Source organism: Cyprinus carpio, chromosome A8 (assembly GCF_018340385.1).
Source record: "Cyprinus carpio isolate SPL01 chromosome A8, ASM1834038v1, whole genome shotgun sequence".
NCBI classification, from domain to species: domain Eukaryota; kingdom Metazoa; phylum Chordata; class Actinopteri; order Cypriniformes; family Cyprinidae; genus Cyprinus; species Cyprinus carpio.
In genome coordinates this window covers 826,727-849,312 of record NC_056579.1, presented here as the reverse complement: position 1 = coordinate 849,312, position 22,586 = coordinate 826,727, and the positions used below count along the sequence as shown (strand labels likewise).

Below are 22,586 nucleotides of genomic sequence, written 5' to 3'. Positions count from 1 at the left end.
TTACTGTAGGTGTTATTGGGAGTGAAACTCATCAGTGAGTGTGAAACTTTCTTTTGAATCACTTTTTGATGCAGGCATTATTTTCAGCAGCTTTATTATCGTTTCTATTATCACCTGCCTGCTGGTGTTTGTTCAAAGTGTTGCAACTTGTGTGACGTAGATTCATATCTTCTTCATCAACAGTTCCTCAGAAAGAAAGAGTGTTTACAATGTCCAGATCTTGACTCTTTCTCCAGGAATTGATTCTTTTGTGTTGCTTAAACAGGATCATTCAACTTAATTCTGATTTTCAGACAGTAAAAGAAGAACGGTTTTATTTCAATCTCCTGTTTTTGTGAACAGATGACAGATGATAGACGTATGCTGTTGATTTGTTGAGATGTGTTGTATTCAGCCATAAGTGAAATGGAAGGAAACTGTCAAAGGAAGTGTTTTTCTGCCGTATCACCCTGATGTTATCGCTCTTCTTCTAAACCTGAGCTTCACATTGAGAAACCACGAGAGAGAAAGCCACTGAGGCTCCTACAGCATGTGCTCCTCTCCGACTGTGAGTGATTTTACTCTGGTTATGCCATATATATATATTTCAAATGTGCAAATGGTGTGTGTAGATTTATATCAGTGTGTGTGTGTGTGTGTGTGTGGATTTATCAGAGGTACAGATCTACAGAATTCATATTCATGAACTCCTGTCTCTGGCTGCTGAGGTTGTTTCAGGCTTTTTTCTTTTAAAATCACTTCACCTTGTTTCACCTTGTTTCGCAGATGAGAAGATGAGCTGCAGGAGATCTGTGTGCGTCTTGATCTGTGTCTTCTGCTTCTGGTGTAAGTAAACTTCAGCTCGACACTGAAACATGATTTGTGTATATATATTTTTTATATATGAGTTTATATCATAATTCTGAGTTTATATCTGTGATTCTGAGTTTATATCTCATAATTCTGAATTTTTATCTCAGTTCTAAGTTTATATCTCGTAATTCTGAATTTTTATCTCAGTTCTGGGTTTGTATCTCATAATTCTGAGTTTGTATCTCATAATTCGGAGTTTATATCTCAATTATGAGTTGATATTTTATCTCAGTTCTTGATATCATAATTTTGAGTTTATATCTCATTCTGGCTCATATCTGTTTTGAGGTTTGTATCTCATAATTCTGAGTTTGTATCTCATAATTCGGAGTTTATATCTCAATTATGAGTTGATATCTCATAATTCTGAGTTTATGTCTGTAATTTTGAGTTTATATCTCAATTCTGAGCTCATTTTTTTTATTTTGTGTTTTTATATCTCAATTCTGAGTTTATATCTCAATTCTGAGTTTATATCTCAATTCTGAGTTTATATCTCAATTCTGAATTTATATCTGTAATTTTGAGTTTATATCTCATGATTCTCAGTTTATATCTCAATTCTGAGTTTATATCTGTAATTTTGAGTTTATATCTCAATTCTGAGTTCATATCTGTAATTTTGAGTTTATATCTCAATTCTGAGTTTATATCTCAATTCTGAGTTTATATCTCAATTCTGAGTTTATATCTCAGTTCTGAGTTTATATCTCATAATTCTGAGTTTATATCTCATAATTCTGAGTTTATATCTCATAATTCTGAGTTTATATCTGTAATTTTGAGTTTATATCTCATTAATTCTGAGTTTATATCTCAATTCTGAGTTTATATCTGTAATTTTGAGTTTATATCTCGTAATTCTCAGTTTATATCTCATAATTCTCCGTTTATATCTCAGTTCTGAGTTTATATCTCATAATTCTGAGTTTATATCTCAATTCTGAGGTTATATCTCATAATTTTGAGTTTATAGCTCAATTCTGAGTTTATATCTCGTAATTCTGAGTTTATATCTTATAATTCTGAGTTTATATCTCATAATTCTGAGTTTATATCTCATAATTCTGAGTTTATATCTCGTAATTCTCAGTTTAAATCTCAATTCTGAATTATATCTCCATTCTGAGTTTATATCTGTAATTTTGAGTTTATATCTCGTAATTCTCAGTTTAAATCTCAATTCTGAGTTTATATCTCAGTTCTGAGTTTATATCTTATAATTCTGAGTTTATATCTCAATTCTGAGTTTATATCTGTAATTTTGAGTTTATATCTCATAATTCTGAGTTTATGGGCCCTATCATACACCCGGCGCAATGCGACGCAAGGCGCAGCGCAAGTGTGTGCTAGTTTCAGTCCGGCGCTGTTCACATTTTACCGTCCAGCGCCACGTCGTTTAATTAGCAAATGCATTTGTGCCCATTTGTGCGCCCATGGGCGTGCTGGTCTAAAAAAGAGGTGTGTTGTGTTCAGTTGCTTTTTTATTTTGATGAGATTAGAATGGGCTGTGGAATAGACTAAATCATGGTTTGTATTATGTCTGGATGTTTTTCTTTGTTATTTAAAGAGCGTGTTAGTATAGGCGGGTCCACAACGCACGTACACGCTGCTTATTAAACACAGGGATGCACAGCAGCACACAAACATGCCAAATATTAAAAATTAAAGGATTGCAATGCATAAGAATTTTTTGTAGGCTAATTAAATATAAAAATGCCTACATGTCATAATGGATAGTAATCGCATGTATCAGAATTAGGCTATCTATTTGCTCGGACACGAGCAGCTCCGTTTCATCTCGGAGACGCGTTCAGTCTTTGCGCTTTCCAAATTCCGCCGTGTAAATAGCAAATCCGTCATGGCACGAGTGCAACTGGCTCTTAAAGGGAATGGAAGATGAGACTCTGTTTGGTTTATTGCATGTTACGCCCAAAAAAAAAACCATTACTCAGTAAGAGAATAGGGACAACCCGTTTAGACCATGCGCCCGGGCGCGCCAACCATTTTTCCGTCGTTAAAATAGCAAAAGTGGATTTGGACACGCCCTGAGTGCACCTGCTCCGTGCTCTTTACACTTTGCGTTTAGATCATTAAAATAGGGCCCTATATCTCAATTCTGAGTTTATATCTTATAATTCTGAGTTTATATCTCAATTCTGGGTTTATATCTCGTAATTCTGAGTTTATATCTCGTATTCTGAGTTATATCTCGCAATTCTGAGTTTATATATCTCATAATTTTGAGTTTATATCTCAATTCTGAGTTTTATATCTCTGAAGTTATAATTCTGAGTTTAGATCTCATAATTCTGAGTTTATATCTCGTAATTCTGAGTTTATATCTCATAATTCTGAGTTTATATCTCTTAATTCTGAATTTGTATCTAAATTCTGAGATTAGATCTCATAATTCTGAGTTTATATCTCGTCTGAATTGTATCAAGTTATGTTTAGATCTCTTTGTATCTAAGTTCTGAGTTTATATCTCATAATTCTGAGTTTATATCTCGTAATTCTGAATTTGTATCTAAGTTCTGAGTTTATATCTCATAATTCTGAGTTTATATCTCGTAATTCTGAGTTTATATCATAATTCTGAGTTTATATCTCATAATTCTGAGTTTATATCTCGTAATTCTGAATTTAAATCTCAATTCTGAGTTTATATCTCGTAATTCTGAATTCTGAATTCTGATTTACAGGTGCTTTGGGAAACGTAAAGCAGACTTTCAGCATTCAAGGTAAAATTCTGATACACACGAGTATGGTAATAAATGAAGAATGTGAGTTAATGAGTTAATGAGACTGTTTTCCAGAGCTGACGGTGAGTCAGAAAGAGCTGATGGATTGTGGGAAGCAGAAAAAGCTGTGTGTGACATCTAGTGACGACTGTCTCTATACGGCATCAGACGGTGTTCCCCAAGTCCCCAGAACACCTGGTACAAGCCTGAAACCGTTCAGACTGGGTTTACCAGCTTATTTACTGTTGATTTAGTTTTCATTCTTGTTTTTGCCCTCAAGAGTACTTCCTGAATACATCATGCCACTATCTGATCCATGAGAAGTCGCTGACCTGCAGATGGACTCAGACAAACCACATCAGATCACAAACCATCAGCTTCATTTTCAGCCGGTAACGTCTCTAATCAGGATTGCTGTTTTGACCCTACCAGCTCATAATAATGAATAAATGTCTCTATGAATCGACCTGTTAATGTGGTTTTTGTTTCGTAGAGCTAAGGACTTCAACCACTGTCCCTCTATTTTAACAATATATTCAACTTTCAATTTAACCATCAAATCAAAGAGTATCTTCAGCCAGAAAGAGCAGTTCTCTGACATCTATCCGGTGATCATTAGGGATATAAGTAAGAGGACAGTTATGGCTTTCACATTGATTTGATTTTAGCATAGAATGATGGTGATAAACGTGACAGACTCAAGAGTGATTGTGTGAATCTTGTAGTCCAGGCTCCTCAGCCGCTGATCTCATCTGTTGACGTCACTGATTCGTCAATCAACGTCACATGGACCAGCGGGGAAAATCCAGTCACTAAATGCAAAATCCGTTACAAATGTCTCAACTCAGAGTCATGGACCGAGGTCAGAAATGACAGAACATGCTTGAAAATGTTATTTTATTTTATTTTATTTTATTTTATTTTATTTTATATTTTTATTATTTATTTATTTATTAATTTTTAAATTATCAATTAATTTATTTATTTATTTTTGTGGAGAAATATCTATCTGTCAGAACTCATAGATAATTCAGATAAAAAAATACTACTTATACAAAATTTGTAGATTTTATTTTACTTATTTTAATGTCAGAATTGTTATAGATGATTGTCAGACATTCATGGATGATTAAATAAAATTTAAATTAATTAAATTATTATTATTATATACTTAGACCAGATTTATCCAATTAATTATCAGAATTCTAAAGTATGCCACAATCTGAATGACTGATAAAAAGATGTGTATGAAAGTAAAGGTGCGTGTGTTTGTATCTCAGACTGCAGATTTGCCGTCCTCAGTTGAGTCTCAGTTTGTGATCGAGGGTTTGCAGGCCTTCAGTGTGTATCATCTGAGAGTCTCCTGCTCTCACAGATTCGGCCGATGGAGCGACTGGAGCAACGAGATTCAAGTGGAGACGTCAGAGAGCCGTGAGTGACAACAACAGGACTTTAATATGGTTTTCACACAGTTTCGGCTGCTGCTGTGTCAAGTCATCTTTCATGTGTGTTTGCAGTGCCGTCTGCTGCTCCCTCTCTCAGTTATTATGTGGATTCAGATGAAAACTCCAGGAATCAGCAGCTGGTGCTTCTCTGGAAGGTAAGTTAGCGCATGTGTGTGTGTGTGTGTGTGTGTGTGTGTGTGTCTGTGTCTGTGTCGTCTCTCTCGTGCTGCAGATCTTCAGTGTTGTGTGTGTTTCTGAAGGCTCTGGATGTCACAGATGCTCAAGGGCTCATTCAAGGATATGAAGTGTCCTACATGCCCATCAAACAGCCCTCTCTGAAGAAAACCTTTCACACCACTCATCTCAAGGTAGAGTTTATTATTTTATTTTATTTTATTTTATTTTATTTTATTTTATTTTATTTTATTTTATTTTATTTTATTTTATTTTATTTTTGATTAAGTGATGAAATGTCTACCTGTTAGAATTAGGTTAGAAATGTCAGAAATGGCTTAAATATATTTTCATTGTGTGGTTGTTTTTATTTCATTTTATTTTATTTATTTTATTTTATGATTTTATTGTTTTTTTATTGTATTATTTACCTTTGATTAAATAAAGAAATGTCTGCCTGTTAGAATTCATATATAAATAATAATAATAATTTAGTATTTAGAAATATATACAAAATATAATAATTCATAAGGTTAGAAAATTGGTTAAATACATGTTCATTGTGTGGATGTTTATACTTAATTTAATTTTATTATTTTAAAGTAATTATTATATTATATTATATTATATTATATTATATTATATTATATTATTATATTATATTATATTATATTATATTATATTATATTATATTATATTATATATTTTTTGAGGTCGTGAAGAAATGTCTACCTGTTAGAATTCATATGCAATTCATGTATGTATGAATTCATATATAAATAATAATAATAATTTAGAAATATATACAAAATATAATAATTTAGAAAGTTAGAAATGTCAGAAATTGATTAAATATATTTTCATTGTGTTTTTTATTTCATTGTATTTTATTGTTTTAGTTTATTTTTTATTTTATTATTTATTTTGATTAAGTGAAGAAATATCTGCCTGTTAGAATTAATATTTAAATTAATATATAAATAATAATAATAATTTGGTATTCCGAAATATATACATTGTCATTGTGTGGATGTTTTTATTTTATTTTATTTTATTTTATTTTATTTTATTTTATTTTATTATTTCAATTTAATTATTTTATTTTATTTTTATTATTTACTTTTGATTAAGTGAAGTTTCTACCTGTTAGAATTCATACACAATTAATGTATGAATTAATATATAAATAGTAATAGTAAAAATTTAGAAATATATACAAAATATAATAATTTTATATGGTAAGAAATGTCAGAAATTGGATAAATACATTTTCATTGTGTGGGTGTTTTTATTTAATTTATTATTATTATTATATATATATATATTTTTTGATCAAATCAAACATTCATCAACATTATCTTAGAGATGCATTTTCAAGTGAGTCATTCCGAATAATCGTCATGATTTGAGTTTGTGACTGAGATGTTTGCTGTGTCTGTAGGTGATTGTTCCGGTGCGGTCAGAGGAGTATGAGGTCTCTGTTTGTGCCTATAACAGCGTGGGATGCTCACCACACCGCCGGCTCACGCTCGACGCGTCTCGTACTCACGGTACTCATTTCTCATGAAGAGTGGCTTCTCAGTGGAATAGAATTGGGAGATTAAGAGTTAACGTTTTGATGCATTGTTTTGAATGAATGAACTGTTGAATGCGTGGTGTTTTTCATCAGATGTGCCGGCGCTGAAGAGTCTCTGGGTGTATTCTGACGGTGCTTCACTGTGGGTCTGCTGGGAACACGAGTTCACCGTGGTAAACGTCAGCGAGTTCGCCATCGAATGGAGCGGCACGACCGACCGTGAGCACAGCCGCTGGGAACGAGTCACCGGATCCACCTTCACAGCCCGTCTGCCAGGTCTGAATACACACAACACATCTCACATATAACAATATTAATGAGTGAATCTCACAAAACATTGAACCAAAAACCTAATGGGAATCGAACCCGTGGCATTCCCACCATCATGCTTCGGTGTTTGAGCTTCAGGAAGAGCATAAAAAAAAAGAAAAGAAAATGTAAAATAAAAAGTCAATTAAAAATGCTGTTTATAATACATTTTGTGGGGAAAAAAAGTTTTAAATAATTAATATAATGTTAAATGCGTTTTTAAAAATCATGTTCACATATTTGTTTGAATATAAGCAATTTCATTTTTTTTGCTTATATATTATGTTTATAAGAGTTTGGTATTTCCTTTAGAGATTTTTGACATTGTCACAAATAACCTCATGTCCCTCCAAACTGCATTAAAAACATGTGAATTTAACTGGAACCCGTGATCTTAGTGTTGCGAGCGCCATGGTGTACTGTTTGAGCATCAGGGAAAAACACACACACACACACACAAAAATAAATTAATAAATTAATAAATCTAAAAATAATTAAAAAAAATTTAAATCTAAAAAAATATAAATTTAAAAAAATATATTGTAATATCATACATTTTGTAAAAAAAAACAAATGTTTAAAAAATTAATACTGTGTTAATTACAGTTTTAAAAATATGTTTTCATGTTTGCTTTTTTAATGTTTTCTTTTTGTTTTGTTTTCATAGTGTGATTTTTTTTTTGTATTTAATCTAGAATTCTAAATTGCTTATACATTACATTAATAAGAATTATGTATTTATTTCAGAGCATTTTTACCATTGTGACATGATTGTCATGACACGTCCCTCCAGATGCTCTTTAATGCAATTTAAATTATTTATACTTTTATATTTATACTATTGTGCTGCCTTTCTACTGATTTAAACAAACAAACAAAAGTATTGTATTGCTGTATTTTTGTTCCATGCAATCAAGTAAAAAACAGTATTAAAGTGCATTTATTCATATAGCAGATGCTTTTATCTCAAGCAACTTTTCATCTTGATTCGTCTGAAAGCAATAAAAATCTAACAAGAATCAGTAAAAATAATGATTAGAATAATGATAATTCTGTTGTGAATTTGTATACAATGCAAAAAATTGTCATAATCTGCTTTAAGTTTCTTTATGAAAAATATGATTTATTTTGTTTTGAGTTTCTATTTTTTATTTGTTTATATGTGTCACTGAAGCAGATATTAAGTCTTTGGTGTATGTTTTTTGTTTTTGGCAATAGAAAACTGTATGGTTTATGGTTAATGATTTTTGTTTTTTTTTTAAAATCATTAGGATATTAAGTAAAGATCATGTTTCATGAAGATATTTTTTAAATGTCCTACCGTAAATATATCAAAACTTAATTTTTGATTAGTAATATGCATTGCTAAGAACTTCATTTGAACAACTTTAAAGATGATTTTCTCAATATTTAGATATTTTTGCACCCTCAGATTCCAGATTTTCTAATAGTTGTATCTCAGACAAATATTGTACTATCATAACAAACCATACATCAATGGAGAGATTATTTATTCAGCTTCAGATGATGCATAAATCTCAGTTTTGCAAAATTGACACTTAAGACTGGTTTCGTGCTCCAGGGTCACATATGATCTGTTTGTAAGTGATATAAAAGAGTGTGTCAGTGTGAAATCATTTGCTGCTGGAGGCATTGAAGCGCAGCAGAAGTACAAGATCAGCGTGTTCCCCGTCTACGAGTCTCTCTGTGGGCCGCCGGCCTCCATCTTTGCTGATCTACAACACGGCGGTAAATAAAGATGAAACTGTCCAAGCTTCACAAAGCGCTGTCAGATGCTGATCTGTGTTCTGATGTTCTTCAGCTCTGCTGGATCTGGACCGGTTCCGTCTGGTGAACGTGTCGAGGTCGTCTGTGGCGGTGCAGTGGACCTGGCGGGAGGCCGAGCCCAGCGTTAGTGTGCGTCAGTACCGACTCGTGTTGAACGGGCCGCTCGAGACTCGGAGTGAGTCAGTGGTGTGTGTGTGTGTGTGTGTGTGTGTGTGTGTGTGTCGGATCTCTCACACTCGCTCTGTTTCTCAGCTCTCACAGTCTTTCCTAACAAACAGCAGCACCTGTTCCTCCAGCTCCATCCAAACACCAGATACTCAATCCACATTCACGGAGAAACCACGGCCGGGAACTTCTCAAAGGCCAGCCTGGACGTCAGCACACTTCTTCTGGGTAAGATGTGTTAGTCTGTGGAGGAGCAAACCTACAGAAATTCAGAAGAAATAAATAATAATGAATAAAATTTAGTCCTTCCAATTACTTTTTCCCTGTTTATTTATGATTTTATTTAATTTAATTTAATGTCATTTTTATTTATTTTATTTAAAGGTTTATATGTTTTTTTTTCTTGCACACAGAAAAGTAAAAATAAATAAATAAGTAAATACATGTGGGAATAAATACATACAAAAAAACGAATGAATAAATAAAACAATAAAATAAATAAATAAAACAATAAAATAAATATTTATTTATTTTGTTTATTTATTTAAAACATAAGAAATAATTAAAATAAATAAATAAATAAATAAATATGGAAATATGTACATGTGGGAATAAATAAATGCAAAAAAAATGAATGAATAAAACAATAAAATAAATATTTGTTTATTTGTTTTATTTATTTAAAACAAAATAAATAAATAAATAAATAATTATGGAAATATATTCATGTGGGAATAAATAAATACAAAAACTTAATAATGGATGAATGAATAAATAAAACAATAAAATAAATAAATAAATAAATAAAATGATAAAATAAATATTTATTTATTTTGTTTAATTTATTTAAAATAAATAGATAAATGAATAGATATGGAAATATATACATGTGAGAATAAATAAATACAAAAAATGAATGAATGAATGAATGAATGAATGAATAAAACAATAAAATAAATAAATAAATAAAACAATAAAATACATATTTATTTTGTTTAATTATTTAAAACAAAACAAATAAATAAAACAATAACATAAATAAATATGGAAATATATACATGTGGGAATAAATAAATATAAAAAATGAATGAATGAATAAAACAATTAAATAAATAAAGAATTAAAAAAGTAAAAAAATACAGAAAATAATAAATAATGGAAAAAAGTAATAGAACAATTAATTCAGTGTGAAATTTAATTACAAATTAATTGTATTTGATTTATCAAGGCATTTGCTTTCCTATTATTGCATTTATGAATTATTTATTTATTTTTCATTCCTGCAGGTTTGGTTCTCCAAACTGATCAAGCACAAATGCAACATCAGTACGGCACTAAAGCTGTGATATGCACTGAATATAATCTTTGAGAGTGTTTGTTAAAGACTAGACACAGCGGAGAGACTCAAAAAGATACTAATTAATATAAACACTACAAAAGAAACAACAGATGAGGATGATGATGCTGTAAACATAAGTGCTTCTTGATTTCCCAGATTATGATGAGATGCTGAGGTTTGCCATTCCAGTGCTTCTCCTGCTTCTCGTTTTTGGGGTTTTCTCTGTTTTGACGAGGACCATGTAAGCACTGATCTCATGGAAAAATCAATCACATTGTCTTGATGTGGCTCCATTAATAACTCCGTCATGACTTCACACACAGATGCAGGGAATATTTCTTCCCCTTCGTCGCCAATCCGAGGTACAGTCTGATCGGACGCTGGCTGCTCGACCCACACCTGCAGGTCAGAGTCGGTTTGATCCTCATGATGCATTGGATCTGAAGAATCGTTATATTATAATGCAGTCGTAACTTAAACTAAAACCATATAGTATCTGATCTGCAACTTCTTATTAGTGAGGTTTTTTTTTTTACATTATTTAAATGTTATACCTGCATTTACCCCTTTTTTCATTAATTAAAAATATTTTAAATATTTTAAAATATTTATTTTTTTCAATGTTTATGAGAATTTTTTTTTTAATATATCATTGTATGAAATTTATAAGAACATATAATCTGAGAATTATCTGTATTTAACCCTACTGGAATGAATGGAATTTTATTAAATTCCTTTGAATTTACACTGCTGTTCAGAAGTTTGGGATCAGTAAGATTTGAGATGTGTTTTAAAGAAGTCTCTTCTGCTAATCAAGCCTGCGTTTATTTGATCAAAAATACTGAAAAAAATGTGAAATATTATTAATATCTATAACAGCTGTTTTCTGTTTCAATATACTTTAAACTCTATTTTATTTCTGTGATGCGCAGCTTTATTTTCAGCATCATTACTCCAGTCTTCAGTGTCACATGATCTTCAGAAATCATTCTAATATGATGATTTAGAAATAGAAATCTTTTCTAACAATATAAGTCTTTATTATCACTTTTTATCCTTTTAACACATCTTTGCTGAATAAAAGTATTAATTTCTTTTGGTAGTGTAGTAGTGTATATTGTAAAAAAAAAAAAAAAAAAAAAGATTTCTTATTTGAATAAATGCTCTTTAGTCATCAAATAATATTGAAAAAAGCATATTAGAATGATTTCTGAAGATCATGTGACACTGAAGACTGGAGTAATGATGCTGAAAATACAGCTGCGCATCACAGAAATAAATTACAGTTTAACAGAGATTCACATAGAAAACAGATATTTTACATTATAATAATATTTCATAATTTTACTATTTTTTTCTGTATTTCTGATCAAATAAATGCAGCATTGATGAGCAGAAGAGACTTCTTTTTTTAAAAAAACATCTCAAATCTTATTGATCCCACACTTTTGAAGAGCAGTGTATAACAGTCCAAATTTATGAAACCTACATATTTATTTCTAAACATTCCTCTGAAAAGTTTTCAGACAAAAAAACTTTTTATTTATATAAAATTTATTTTACTTGCAAAAACTTTCACTTTCAGGTGAAGAAAAGTGATAAATTTTTCATGCTGCAAAGGTTCGTCAATAGACGTAATTATTCACGTTTACCACCAAATTCAGTCCAAAAGTGTGGGGAAAAGGTGAAATATATCGTACAAAGGTGTATTAACACTAATATAATTTGATAGATATTTAGTACACCAAATGATAGTCAAAAATGCATTTTTTTTTTATTGTAAAAAATCTGCAAAAAATTAATGATTTTTTTTTTAAGAGTCTTAAAGCATTTGCAAAGTTTCGTTCACTTGCAGCTATGCACTGTAATTGTTTTTTTTTTTTTTTTGTTGTTGTTGTTGTTTTAATGTTGACTATCTCTTCTGGGTCAAAATGGAGCAGACTGCATACCTCAAGTACCTTACTGAATTAATTTTAGCGTCCTGACAGACTCTTTGTTCCTAATGCACACAGGGCAACGGCTCGATCTGCACGCTGAAGCTGGACCGTGTGTTCCTACCGGAGAAGAGCGTCATACAGCTGGAGCGCCGCGTGTCTTTATCTGATCACGAGGACGTGCTTCCACTGAAGATCTGTGCGAGCGCTGGACGAACAGCTGTGGAAGACGCTCTCGCTCCGTCCGGTCTGCCCGAGTACGTAGATTTACCCTTATTACCTGAGAGCTCGGGTTATGTCCAGACTGGATGAGAGAACCTCAGACCGAAATCTGCACTGATCTCATGAGAAAGATAGAGATGCGGTGTTTACAGCCTCAGAACGACTCGCCTGCGGTTTCTGAATTCATTAAAAAAAATGCATATTTTTTAGTAAGGGACTGAAACTTTGAAAACGCTTTGAGAGCATCAAAATACACTTTTTCGGATTTTTTACGTGTTTTTTAAGAGATATAACACTTTTATGTTCAGCTCATTTTTGACTCGGGTATGTATGGAAAACCATTAGGTGTCAAAATTACTTTTTGTAAAATTGTCTATGACATGATATTGTTAAATATATTTCTCCTTTTGCCCATATCTCCCACACTTTTGTTGTTAAACATGAAGATGTACGTCTGTTTACTAACCATCACTGCTTGAAAAATTAATCAGTTTCATGAAAAGTTGATGAAAGTTAAATAAATATATTTTCTTTGAAAACGTTTCAGAGTTATATTTATGTTGTATTGTTAGAAATAAATATGTAGATTTCATAAATTTGGACCGGTTTTTTTTTTTTTTTTTTTTTTTTTTTTTAGCAATCATGAGTTATAAATCCAAAAGAATTTATTTAAATTTCATTAATTCCAATGTGTTAATACTGGGAATTCTCAAATTATATGTTCATACAAATTTCATACAATTATATTCAAATAAACTTTTTTTTTCAGTCAATATTTTGCATCACAGTATTTTATTTTTTTTAATTTAATTCAATTCAATTCAATTTTATTTTATTTTATTTTATTTTATTTTATTTTTTTTATTTTTTTTTTTTTTTTTATTTGTTTTTTTTTGTTTTTTTTGTGTTTTTGAATATCAATGTATTAGAATTTATTTTTTTTTTATTAATTAAAAAAAGGGTAAATGCAGTGATAAAATGGTAACATTCAAAACTTGTCATTTTTTTCACGTTCACTCATTAATAAAAAGTTGAAAATACGGCTTAAGTTGAAAAATGTTATTACTTTTTTATAAAATAATTATTTGGGTCCAAACGGACACGGAATTGAAAAATAATAATACAATTTCGAATGCATAATGAAGGTTAAAATAAGAAAAAAACAACTACAAAAAAAGATTTGTCTTATTTTAATGCATTTTTTTTCTCCATAATTGCCAATAGCCTTGAGAAACCTGGATATCTGAGGAAGACTCATTTCAAAAGTGTGATTTCTTAACCTCAAAAAGTAAATCTAAACAACTCTATTAGCATTTTATGTTGAATATGGATTAGTCGCCAAGCTAATCTTTTATCAGGTAGAAATTGTTAGTAAAATATCCTTCAGTGAATTCAAAGAACCAGAAAAGTCAAAGTCAAGAACAAAAGATTGAGAAGCGCTGCTGTAAAGGACTGTAGGAAGATAATTTCAGGCTGTTAATAATGAAAATGTTGACAAAAACATGAGGAAATATGCCATGTTGTATTTCACAGTTAGAGTATTGTGTAATATCTCTGTCACTGTGTTTCCTGTTTGCAACAGTCTAAATCATGTATCAGCAGAAACTAATGAAAAATAAAACTTAAATCCTAAAAAAATCACTATAATCACTGTAATCACTATGATATATGAATGTGGAACAGGACTGTAAAATAAAATGCTGGTTGAGATATATATGTGTGTGTGTGTGGGTGTGTGTGTGGGTGTGGGTGTGGGTGTGGTTAGAATCAGCATGAATCTGAAATTATTGTGAAAACAATTACATTCATTCCTTTAAAAAGTAGAAAGATATATATGACTAGTAAAAATATGATAAGCTGTGGATTGGAACAAGCAGTCTTCAGTTAGTTAAACTGTAAAAGATTAAAACAAATTAGACTGATTGCTGATAAATATATAAAGCTGGCTATTGTGTATTTAAAACACATTCAGTTTATTAGCACTATTATAGAAATCTGACTTATTTAATTTCTCTATGAAACTTAGTTTATGTTAAAACTGTTTAATCGACGTGGATGAAAATTTTATATGAACATCAAATACATAAATCTTTTATTTAGGCCTTATTATTATTATATTTATTATCTTGAGTGCAGGAAAATAACTGTCAATGTTGAAAAAATATTCAGTTAGGAAACAAATTTAGTATAAAGCAGCTCTGCAGAAGACAAGTTTTTGAATGCAGTCAAATCTATAATATATTATATATATAATATATAATATATATATATATCTATATATATATATATATATATATATATATATAATATACGTATATATGTAAAAGTAAATAATAAAGTACAAAATTTGTTTGTATTTGTATTTTTTAATAAATTATTTTATTATTTTTGACTATATACTATACACACACACACACACACACACACACATATTTATTTATTTATTTAAAGTAAATAAACTTTTAAAGTAAAATTTGTATATGTACTTTTTTAATAAATTATTTTAATATTTTTGACTGTATACTCAATATATACTTGTATATACTAAGTATATATATTTAATGTATATTTAGTAACTGCTGAAGGTGAGTATATCTACATTTGCATTTACATTTATTCATTTAGCAAATGATTTTATCCAAAAGGACTTTAAAAAATGAGGAATATATGGAGATTCATCTTAAGCTCCATAACCAAGAAGCAAAAACTTTAATTTACTTAAATGCATTTCATTTCATTTACTTAAAATTTACTTAACTTGTAATAAAAATATAATAAATAAATGTATTAATATTATATTTAATGTTATATATATATATATATATATAGATATATATATATATATATATATTATATATCTATATATATATATAATTATATATATAATATTATATATTATATATAAATTATTATTTATTATTATTAATTTATTATTATTAAGTTATTTATTATAATTAATTTGCTGTAAATCATTTGCTATTATAAAGAATCACAGCACTGCATAAACACACTTTAAAGCAGTTCCACATCAACATTTTATTTGTAATAACACCTTTTTAATTGTACTCTCTCCTTCTTTCTGACATAAACATATTCATATCAGTCCTGATAAGTAAAATATTTCCCAGTTAGAAATTAATTTTGCCACTCAGCAGGAAAGAATCATTGGTGTTAACTCGCACGCGTGTTTCTGCGCAAGCGCGACGCCTGGCGTAGAGAAGCGCGCATTACAACATCAGTCAAGATTGAACTCATAATCATAAAAACCTTTAATTTGTTTGGTTCTGCTTAAATGCTTGAATTTAGTTTTGAAGGAAAACATAAATTGTATTTATATAACTCTTTATTTAGTAATAATAATAATAATAATAATAATAATAATTCACTTTTCATGATTTGGAGTGGACATTAAAGAAAAAGCAGCCCTCATACCAGACATTAGACTACAATCCAAGTTACTACAAAATATCCCCAATATTAAAATAGAAAAAAAGAAAAGAAAAGAAATTAAGACCCCCAAAGTTATGTAACCAACACAAGAATATTCAGTGATCACAAACCGGACTCATCTTTAACCATATTTTGAAATGAAACTTAAACTGTTCGAAGCAGGTCTGTCTAATATTAATTTGTAAATTATTCCAATTATTAACAGCTCCTACAAAAAAAGCTGAATGACCAAAATCAGAAGCTCTTAACACAATCACCTCTTGATGAAGCTCTTGTTTGTCTTATATTTTCAGAACGTGAAGAAAGGAGTGAGGGTGCAAGGTTAACAATTTTGTGAATTAAACAACAATTGTAAAACAATTGTCAAAAGTAAAGAAATTGTACTTTTTAATTACATAACAGTGATGATATGTTAGGTCTCTTGTCAAATACTTTTAAAGCACATTTATATAAGGTATATAAAGGTCTAAGAGTAGATGTTCCTGCTAATAGGTAAAATGAGAGAAGATTAAAGAGTTACATTTTCTAAGTTGAGGTGTCACTGCACACACTATTTTTTTAAAACATGTTTTTCAGATGTTAAATGAGAGTTTAAAATAATTTAAAATCTGGCACAATTTGTAATTTTTCACCATTGTCTAATATATCTGGTCAGACCTTCTTCTTCTTTTTGGTTTTAAAATACAAACAGGCACTTTTCTGAACATTTAATGTTAAACAACACTGAGTAAGCCAGTCTAAAATTTTCTACATCATTTTTGTGCCACCTGTTCTTTTGTTTTTTCCCATGTACGTAAATCACAGTGTCATCTGCGTACATTTGAACATGTAAAATAGGACAAGCATCTGGAACGTCATGCAAGTACAAACTGAAAAGTAGGGGTCCTAGGATCGACCCCTGAGGAACCCCTGTGGAAAAATCTCTTAAAGAGGATAAATGTGTTTTAATCTGGGTGCACACTGTTTCCTTGATGTAAGATAAGACTCAATCCATTTCATTCTATCTACCAAAAAGTTAAAATGTAGTTATTTAGATAATATGATATTCTGTTTTAATGTGTCGAATGCCTTTTTTAAACACAAGGAACACACAACACGCAACACACACAATGAGTAGTTATTTTCAAACTTTTGCTATATGTTATTTTACATCTATTTAGTCATATTTGGAGATGCATTTGATCAACTGTTGACCTCGGTGTGTTTTTGTTTAGCTGTAATTCTGCATTCGTCAGCAAAACAGCAAAATCACTGATTAACTCGGAGCTGATTGTGGGTCAGAAGCTCCTCAAAGAGCCTCAGAAACTCTGACGGGATCCAAAGCATGTGATCACGGTCATCCTGATGGAGAAACATCTGGTTTTTGAGGACGCGGTTCAGTGCCGGAGCAGAAACGATGCAGCGAGACCGATGTGCTCTGTTCCTCCACATCAGCAGACGAACGAATGTGTGTTACTGCGGTAAGATCATGCCTCATTCAGTCAATTCAGTCAGTGTGTGGTTTCACAAGAATAATGCAAAATGCATGATCGTCATTTTATTGTCATGAATCAAGCACAATGTCATTCTGTGTGCTGTGCATCCAAGTTCATTTTAAAATATCCATATTTCCAGATATTGTGTAATATCATGTTGGAACAGAGCACATGGTTTGTTGACTTTATGTGAGCAAAAGGACTTTGTCTTGTGTTTTTTGGCAAACGCTAAACATGATGGTGAACCGCCAGTCTGTGACAACAAATATATAAATAATGCTGGATTCATAATTCAAATCAAACCACTGTCACAAAATCTTCCCTCAGTTTCATCTACACTCTTAAAAATAAGGTTTTTTCGTTGGCTCTGATGGTTCGAAGAACCTTTAACATACATGCTGCCTTTAATATTCCTTATAGAGGAAAAAAGGTTTCTTTAGATTATTAAAATGTTCTTCACACTAAGAAAAAAAATATTATTTTGAGAACTGATCACTGAAAGATTCTTCGGGGTAATCAAAAATGGTTCTTTCAATCATTGCGAAAACCCCCATTTGGGACCTTAATGTTTAACATATTGGGAGTGAGAGACTGTTCATGAATCTTTTTGACTGATTCATTACAATGAATCGGTTAGAGAGTCATTTGTTCATGAGTCAGACTCCACTGTTCACACTGTAGTCATTCGATTGATTCAGATTGTGAATTTGAGACTGTTTGTGAGTCTTTTTGACTGATTCATTTCAATGAATCGGTTAGAGAGTCATTTGTTCATGAATCAGACTCCACTGTTCACACTGTAGTCATTAGATTGATTCAGATTGTGTGTGAATTTGAGACTGTTTGTGAGTCTTTTTGACTGATTCATTTCAATGAATCGTTTAGAGAGTCATTTGTTCATGAATCAGACTCCACTGTTCACACTCTAGTCATTAGATTGATTCAGATTGTGAATTTGAGACTGTTTGTGAGTCTTTTTGACTGATTCATTTCAATGAATCGGTTAGAGAGTCATTTGTTCATGAATCAGACTCCACTGTTCACACTGTAGTCATTAGATTGATTCAGATTGTGAATTTGAGACTGTTTGTGAGTCTTTTTGACTGATTCATTACAAGGAATCGGTTAGAGAGTCATTTGTTCATGAGTCAGACTCCACTGTTCACACTGTAGTCATTAGATTGATTCAGAGTGTGAATTTGAGACTGTTTGTGAGTCTTTTTGACTGATTCATTACAAGGAATCGGTTAGAGAGTCATTTGTTCATGAGTCAGACTCCACTGTTCACACTGTCGTCATTATTGATTCAGACTGTGAATTTGAGTGTGTTTGTGAGTCTTTTTGACTGATTCATTACAAGGAATCGGTTAGAGAGTCATTTGTTCATGAGTCAGACTCCACTGTTCACACTGTCGTCATTATTGATTCAGACTGTGAATTTGAGACTGTTTGTGAGTCTTTTTGACTGATTCATTACAAGGAATCGGTTAGAGAGTCATTTGTTCATGAGTCAGACTCCACTGTTCACACTGTAGTCATTAGATTGATTCAGAGTGTGAATTTGAGACTGTTTGTGAGTCTTTTTGACTGATTCATTACAAGGAATCGGTTAGAGAGTCATTTGTTCATGAGTCAGACTCCACTGTTCACACTGTAGTCATTCGATTGATTCAGATTGTGAATTTGAGACTGTTTGCAAGTCTTTTTGACTGATCCATTACAATGAATCGGTTAGAGAGTCATTTGTTCATGAGTCAGACTCCACTGTTCACACTGTAGTCATTAGATTGATTCAGATTATGAATTTGAGACTGTTTGTGAGTCTTTTTGACTGATCCATTGCAGTGAATCAGTTTGATAGTCATTTGTTCATGAATCAGACTCCACTGTTCACTCTGTACACTCTTACAAATAAAGCTTTATTGGCACTGATGAACATTCATGGAACCACTAAAGGTTCTTTATAGTGCAAAAGTGTTCTTTACACTTAGAAAATATGGTTCTATTTGGTTCTGTTATGTGAGGGTTTCTTAAAGGTTAATAAGTTGTTCATAGTTGTTAATCATTAGGAAGCAATTTATACTGCATGAGATTGCCGAAAGACTCTTATTTCAGTAACACTAAACCACAGCTTGAATGTTCTGGTGTAACTAGAAGAGACGGCTCAGGTTAAATAACGTGTGACGTGGAGATGGTAAAACAGCACAGCTCTGATATCAGGCAGTGAGCTTAAACTAGTGTCTTTCAGAAATGGTTAGAAGTGCTATAATAAAAGTTTTGTTGTAGTTGTTTTTCTAGAAGATGTTTTATGGGCTTTGAGGATGTTCTGAGCAGACTGAAGTATTCCCCAAGGTAACATGAGATGTTTGTGTTCAATCCTGTTGGTGTTTGCCTGTGAATTCACCTTAAACTGACGTCTGATGAAATGCATTCATGTATTTGTATGGATATGTCTGTTTCACAGTCAGTACGCTGAAATCATAGACGAGGAGGAAGGACACAAGATGACGAGGCCTGACACTTTCATCTCGCTGGACGCTGAAGCTGACGTCTCTGCGAGGAGAAGAAAACCAACCCTCGTCAGGTCAGTTCGTAGAGTTTGAATTAACCATAACCAACGTGTTCACACAGCAGCCTGACTCCAGATGTGTCTCCTGATTCAGATCCAAAACATTTGATCCATCACTACTTCTGCAAGTCCAGAGTGACTCCGAATCAAAGTGTGAACGCAGGAAGCCACAGTCCTGTCAGGTGCATGATTTCACTATCATTCACATATTATTAGAGTTTTTATTAATGCGCTGAAAAAACGTGTAGGATTTTCACTCAGCAATTAAAGTATATTTCACAAACAATTACAAAGAAACATTTTTATTTTTGACGTGGAAAATCTGAAATGGTATTTTTGTGTAAAATGTAATCCAATTTACAACTTCGAAAAATATTATTTTGTACAGTGAATTAGAATTAGTTTTTATTTTTTATAAAAAATTTAGTTTTTAGTTGAACATTTAGTATTTTGATGTGTTTTTGTCATATTTTTTTTAAATATGTTTTTGAAACTATTTACACATAAATTGCTAGTACATTTCACAAATAATTACAAAGAAACGGCAAGTAATTAAATTAAACATTACATTTTAAAGTAGAATGACTAAAATGGTATTTTCTTGTAAAACATACTCCAGTAATTTTTGTTTTATTTACAACTTTGAAAAATCATTTTTACAGTGTATTTTGAATTAGTTTTACTTTTATAATTTTTGCTTTAATTTTTATTTTAGCGACACTTTTAGTATTTTGTTTTTGTTTTTGTCATTTTTATTTATTTCTTCTTTTTGTGTGTAATATATCTTGAATTTTCACTAATATATTGCTAGTAAATTCTGCAAGTACAAAGAAATGTGAAAAAGTAACACACTGAATTAAATATGAAATTTTGAAGTAGAAAAACTAAAAATAGTATTTTCTTGTAAAACATACTCCAGTATTCTTTGTTTTATTTGCAAGTCATTTTTATCGTGTATGTGTTTTTATTTCAGTTTTAGTTATTTTAGTCCATGACACGGCTTAATAAGTTTAAGTTTTTGTTTTTTGTTGTTTTTGTTTTTTTTGATTTTCAAGGTTTGTTTCATTTCAAGTGACAATTTGTTTTTATGGTTTTAGTTTTGCTTTTATTTAACAATAATAATCCTGGTGTGTCCATCACTTTCCAGCATCTCTCCTCTAAAGAGGGATGTTGAACTAATAAAATGTGAATCTTTTCTTAAATTGTGCATCTGGTTGATTCAGATGAATTCAAGGGTATAGAACACAGATCTCAGTTCAGATGGACAACAAACAGGAGATTTTATTTGCAATATGATTTGTGATCTACACCTCTGAATATGCAACATGTTGTGTTTCAGTCTCTGCGCACTAATATCCAGTACCACAAAGTTTTTAAAGACATAAGTGAAGATGAACAACTGAGACAGAGTATGTACGAGCAGTTTGATTTGTTTTGTTGATTATTATTTCACTACTATTGAAGACGTAAAGAAGCTTTTGGTTTATTCTTGTATTTTCCTGCATCCAGGTTACACATGCGCGCTGCAGAAGGACATTCTGTACCAAGGAAGGCTGTTTGTGTCCGATAACTGGATCTGTTTCCATTCCAAAGTGTTCGGAAAAGACACTAAGGTAAAACCTGAAAACTGCTGAAAAACAAATCTGGACACGGATACCCTGGGGTTCATAAGTTTGGGGTCGGTAAGATTGTTTAAAGTTTCTGAATGAAGTCTCTTCTGCGCACCAAGGCTGCATTTATTGTTCAAAAATACGGTAAAATTGTGAAATATTATTACAATTTATAATAATTTTTTTCTATGTGAATATCTGTTAAACTGTAATTTATTTCTGCGCTCAAAGCTGTATTTTCAGCATCATTACTCCAGTCTTCATTGTCACATGATTTTTTCACGATTTGCAGAAAACGTGCTGCATTTTATTTTTCAGGATTCACAGATTAATAGAAAGTTCAAAAGAACAGCATTTATTTAAAACAGAAATTATATTATATTGTAGCATTATAAATGTCTTTTCTGTCACTTCTTGATCAGTTTAATGCTGAATAGAAAAGTAGTGTGTTTGAATTATATGCATCATGTTGTTTCTCGTTCAGATTGCGATTCCAGTTGCTTCAGTAACAGTCATCAAGAAAACGAAAACTGCCATCTTGGTGCCAAACGCACTGGTTATTTCTACAGCACTCGAGCGGGTAAAAGAAGTTTCACTATAATGTAAATAAACTTGTAAACGTGTGTGTCTCTAATCGCTGTTATTGTGGTTTTTACAGCATGTGTTTGTTTCGTTTCTGTCTCGAGACACAACCTATAAGGTTTTGATGTCTGTTTGCCCTCATCTGGTTGTAAGTTCTTCAGTCACACACATTTAATTCAGTTGAGTTGAATCATGCTGTTTCTGATGAATAAATGTGGCCTGATTGCAGGAGAAGAGTCCTGGGATCAGTCAAATCCCATCCCAGAGCCTGAGAGGACATCCGGTGTCTCTGCCCGCGGTACGAGTGATTCAGAATGACTTTCTGTCTTTATTCCTTCAGTGATCATAACAA

The 22,586-nt window shown here is 31.3% G+C and overlaps 2 protein-coding genes across 2 annotated transcripts in view; both read left to right on the top strand.

Moving 5' to 3' along the window:
* Positions 1–219: 219 nt before the first annotated feature.
* On the top strand, positions 220–13,087 carry LOC109065112 (interleukin-6 receptor subunit beta). Its single transcript, XM_042761515.1, has 18 exons — positions 220–547; positions 766–825; positions 3,558–3,596; positions 3,672–3,794; positions 3,877–3,988; positions 4,090–4,223; positions 4,322–4,458; positions 4,877–5,027; positions 5,114–5,196; positions 5,302–5,409; positions 6,657–6,765; positions 6,885–7,067; positions 8,751–8,849; positions 8,923–9,063; positions 9,141–9,281; positions 10,549–10,633; positions 10,716–10,797; positions 12,405–13,087. The coding sequence occupies exons 2-18, from the start codon at positions 774–776 to the stop codon at positions 12,636–12,638; spliced, it is 2,013 nt and encodes a 670-aa protein (XP_042617449.1). The 5' UTR covers positions 220–547; positions 766–773; the 3' UTR covers positions 12,639–13,087.
* A 4,145-nt stretch (positions 13,088–17,232) lies between these two features.
* LOC109065087 (GRAM domain-containing protein 2B) overlaps positions 17,233–22,586 on the top strand; it is a 9,583-nt gene continuing 4,229 nt past the window's right edge. The window contains exons 1-8 of the mRNA XM_042761514.1: positions 17,233–17,458; positions 19,938–20,057; positions 20,137–20,224; positions 21,382–21,451; positions 21,552–21,655; positions 22,137–22,232; positions 22,311–22,382; positions 22,464–22,532. Of these exons, the coding sequence (XP_042617448.1) occupies positions 17,343–17,458; positions 19,938–20,057; positions 20,137–20,224; positions 21,382–21,451; positions 21,552–21,655; positions 22,137–22,232; positions 22,311–22,382; positions 22,464–22,532 (735 nt within the window). The 5' untranslated portion in view covers positions 17,233–17,342. The remainder of the gene's footprint in view (positions 17,459–19,937; positions 20,058–20,136; positions 20,225–21,381; positions 21,452–21,551; positions 21,656–22,136; positions 22,233–22,310; positions 22,383–22,463; positions 22,533–22,586) is intronic.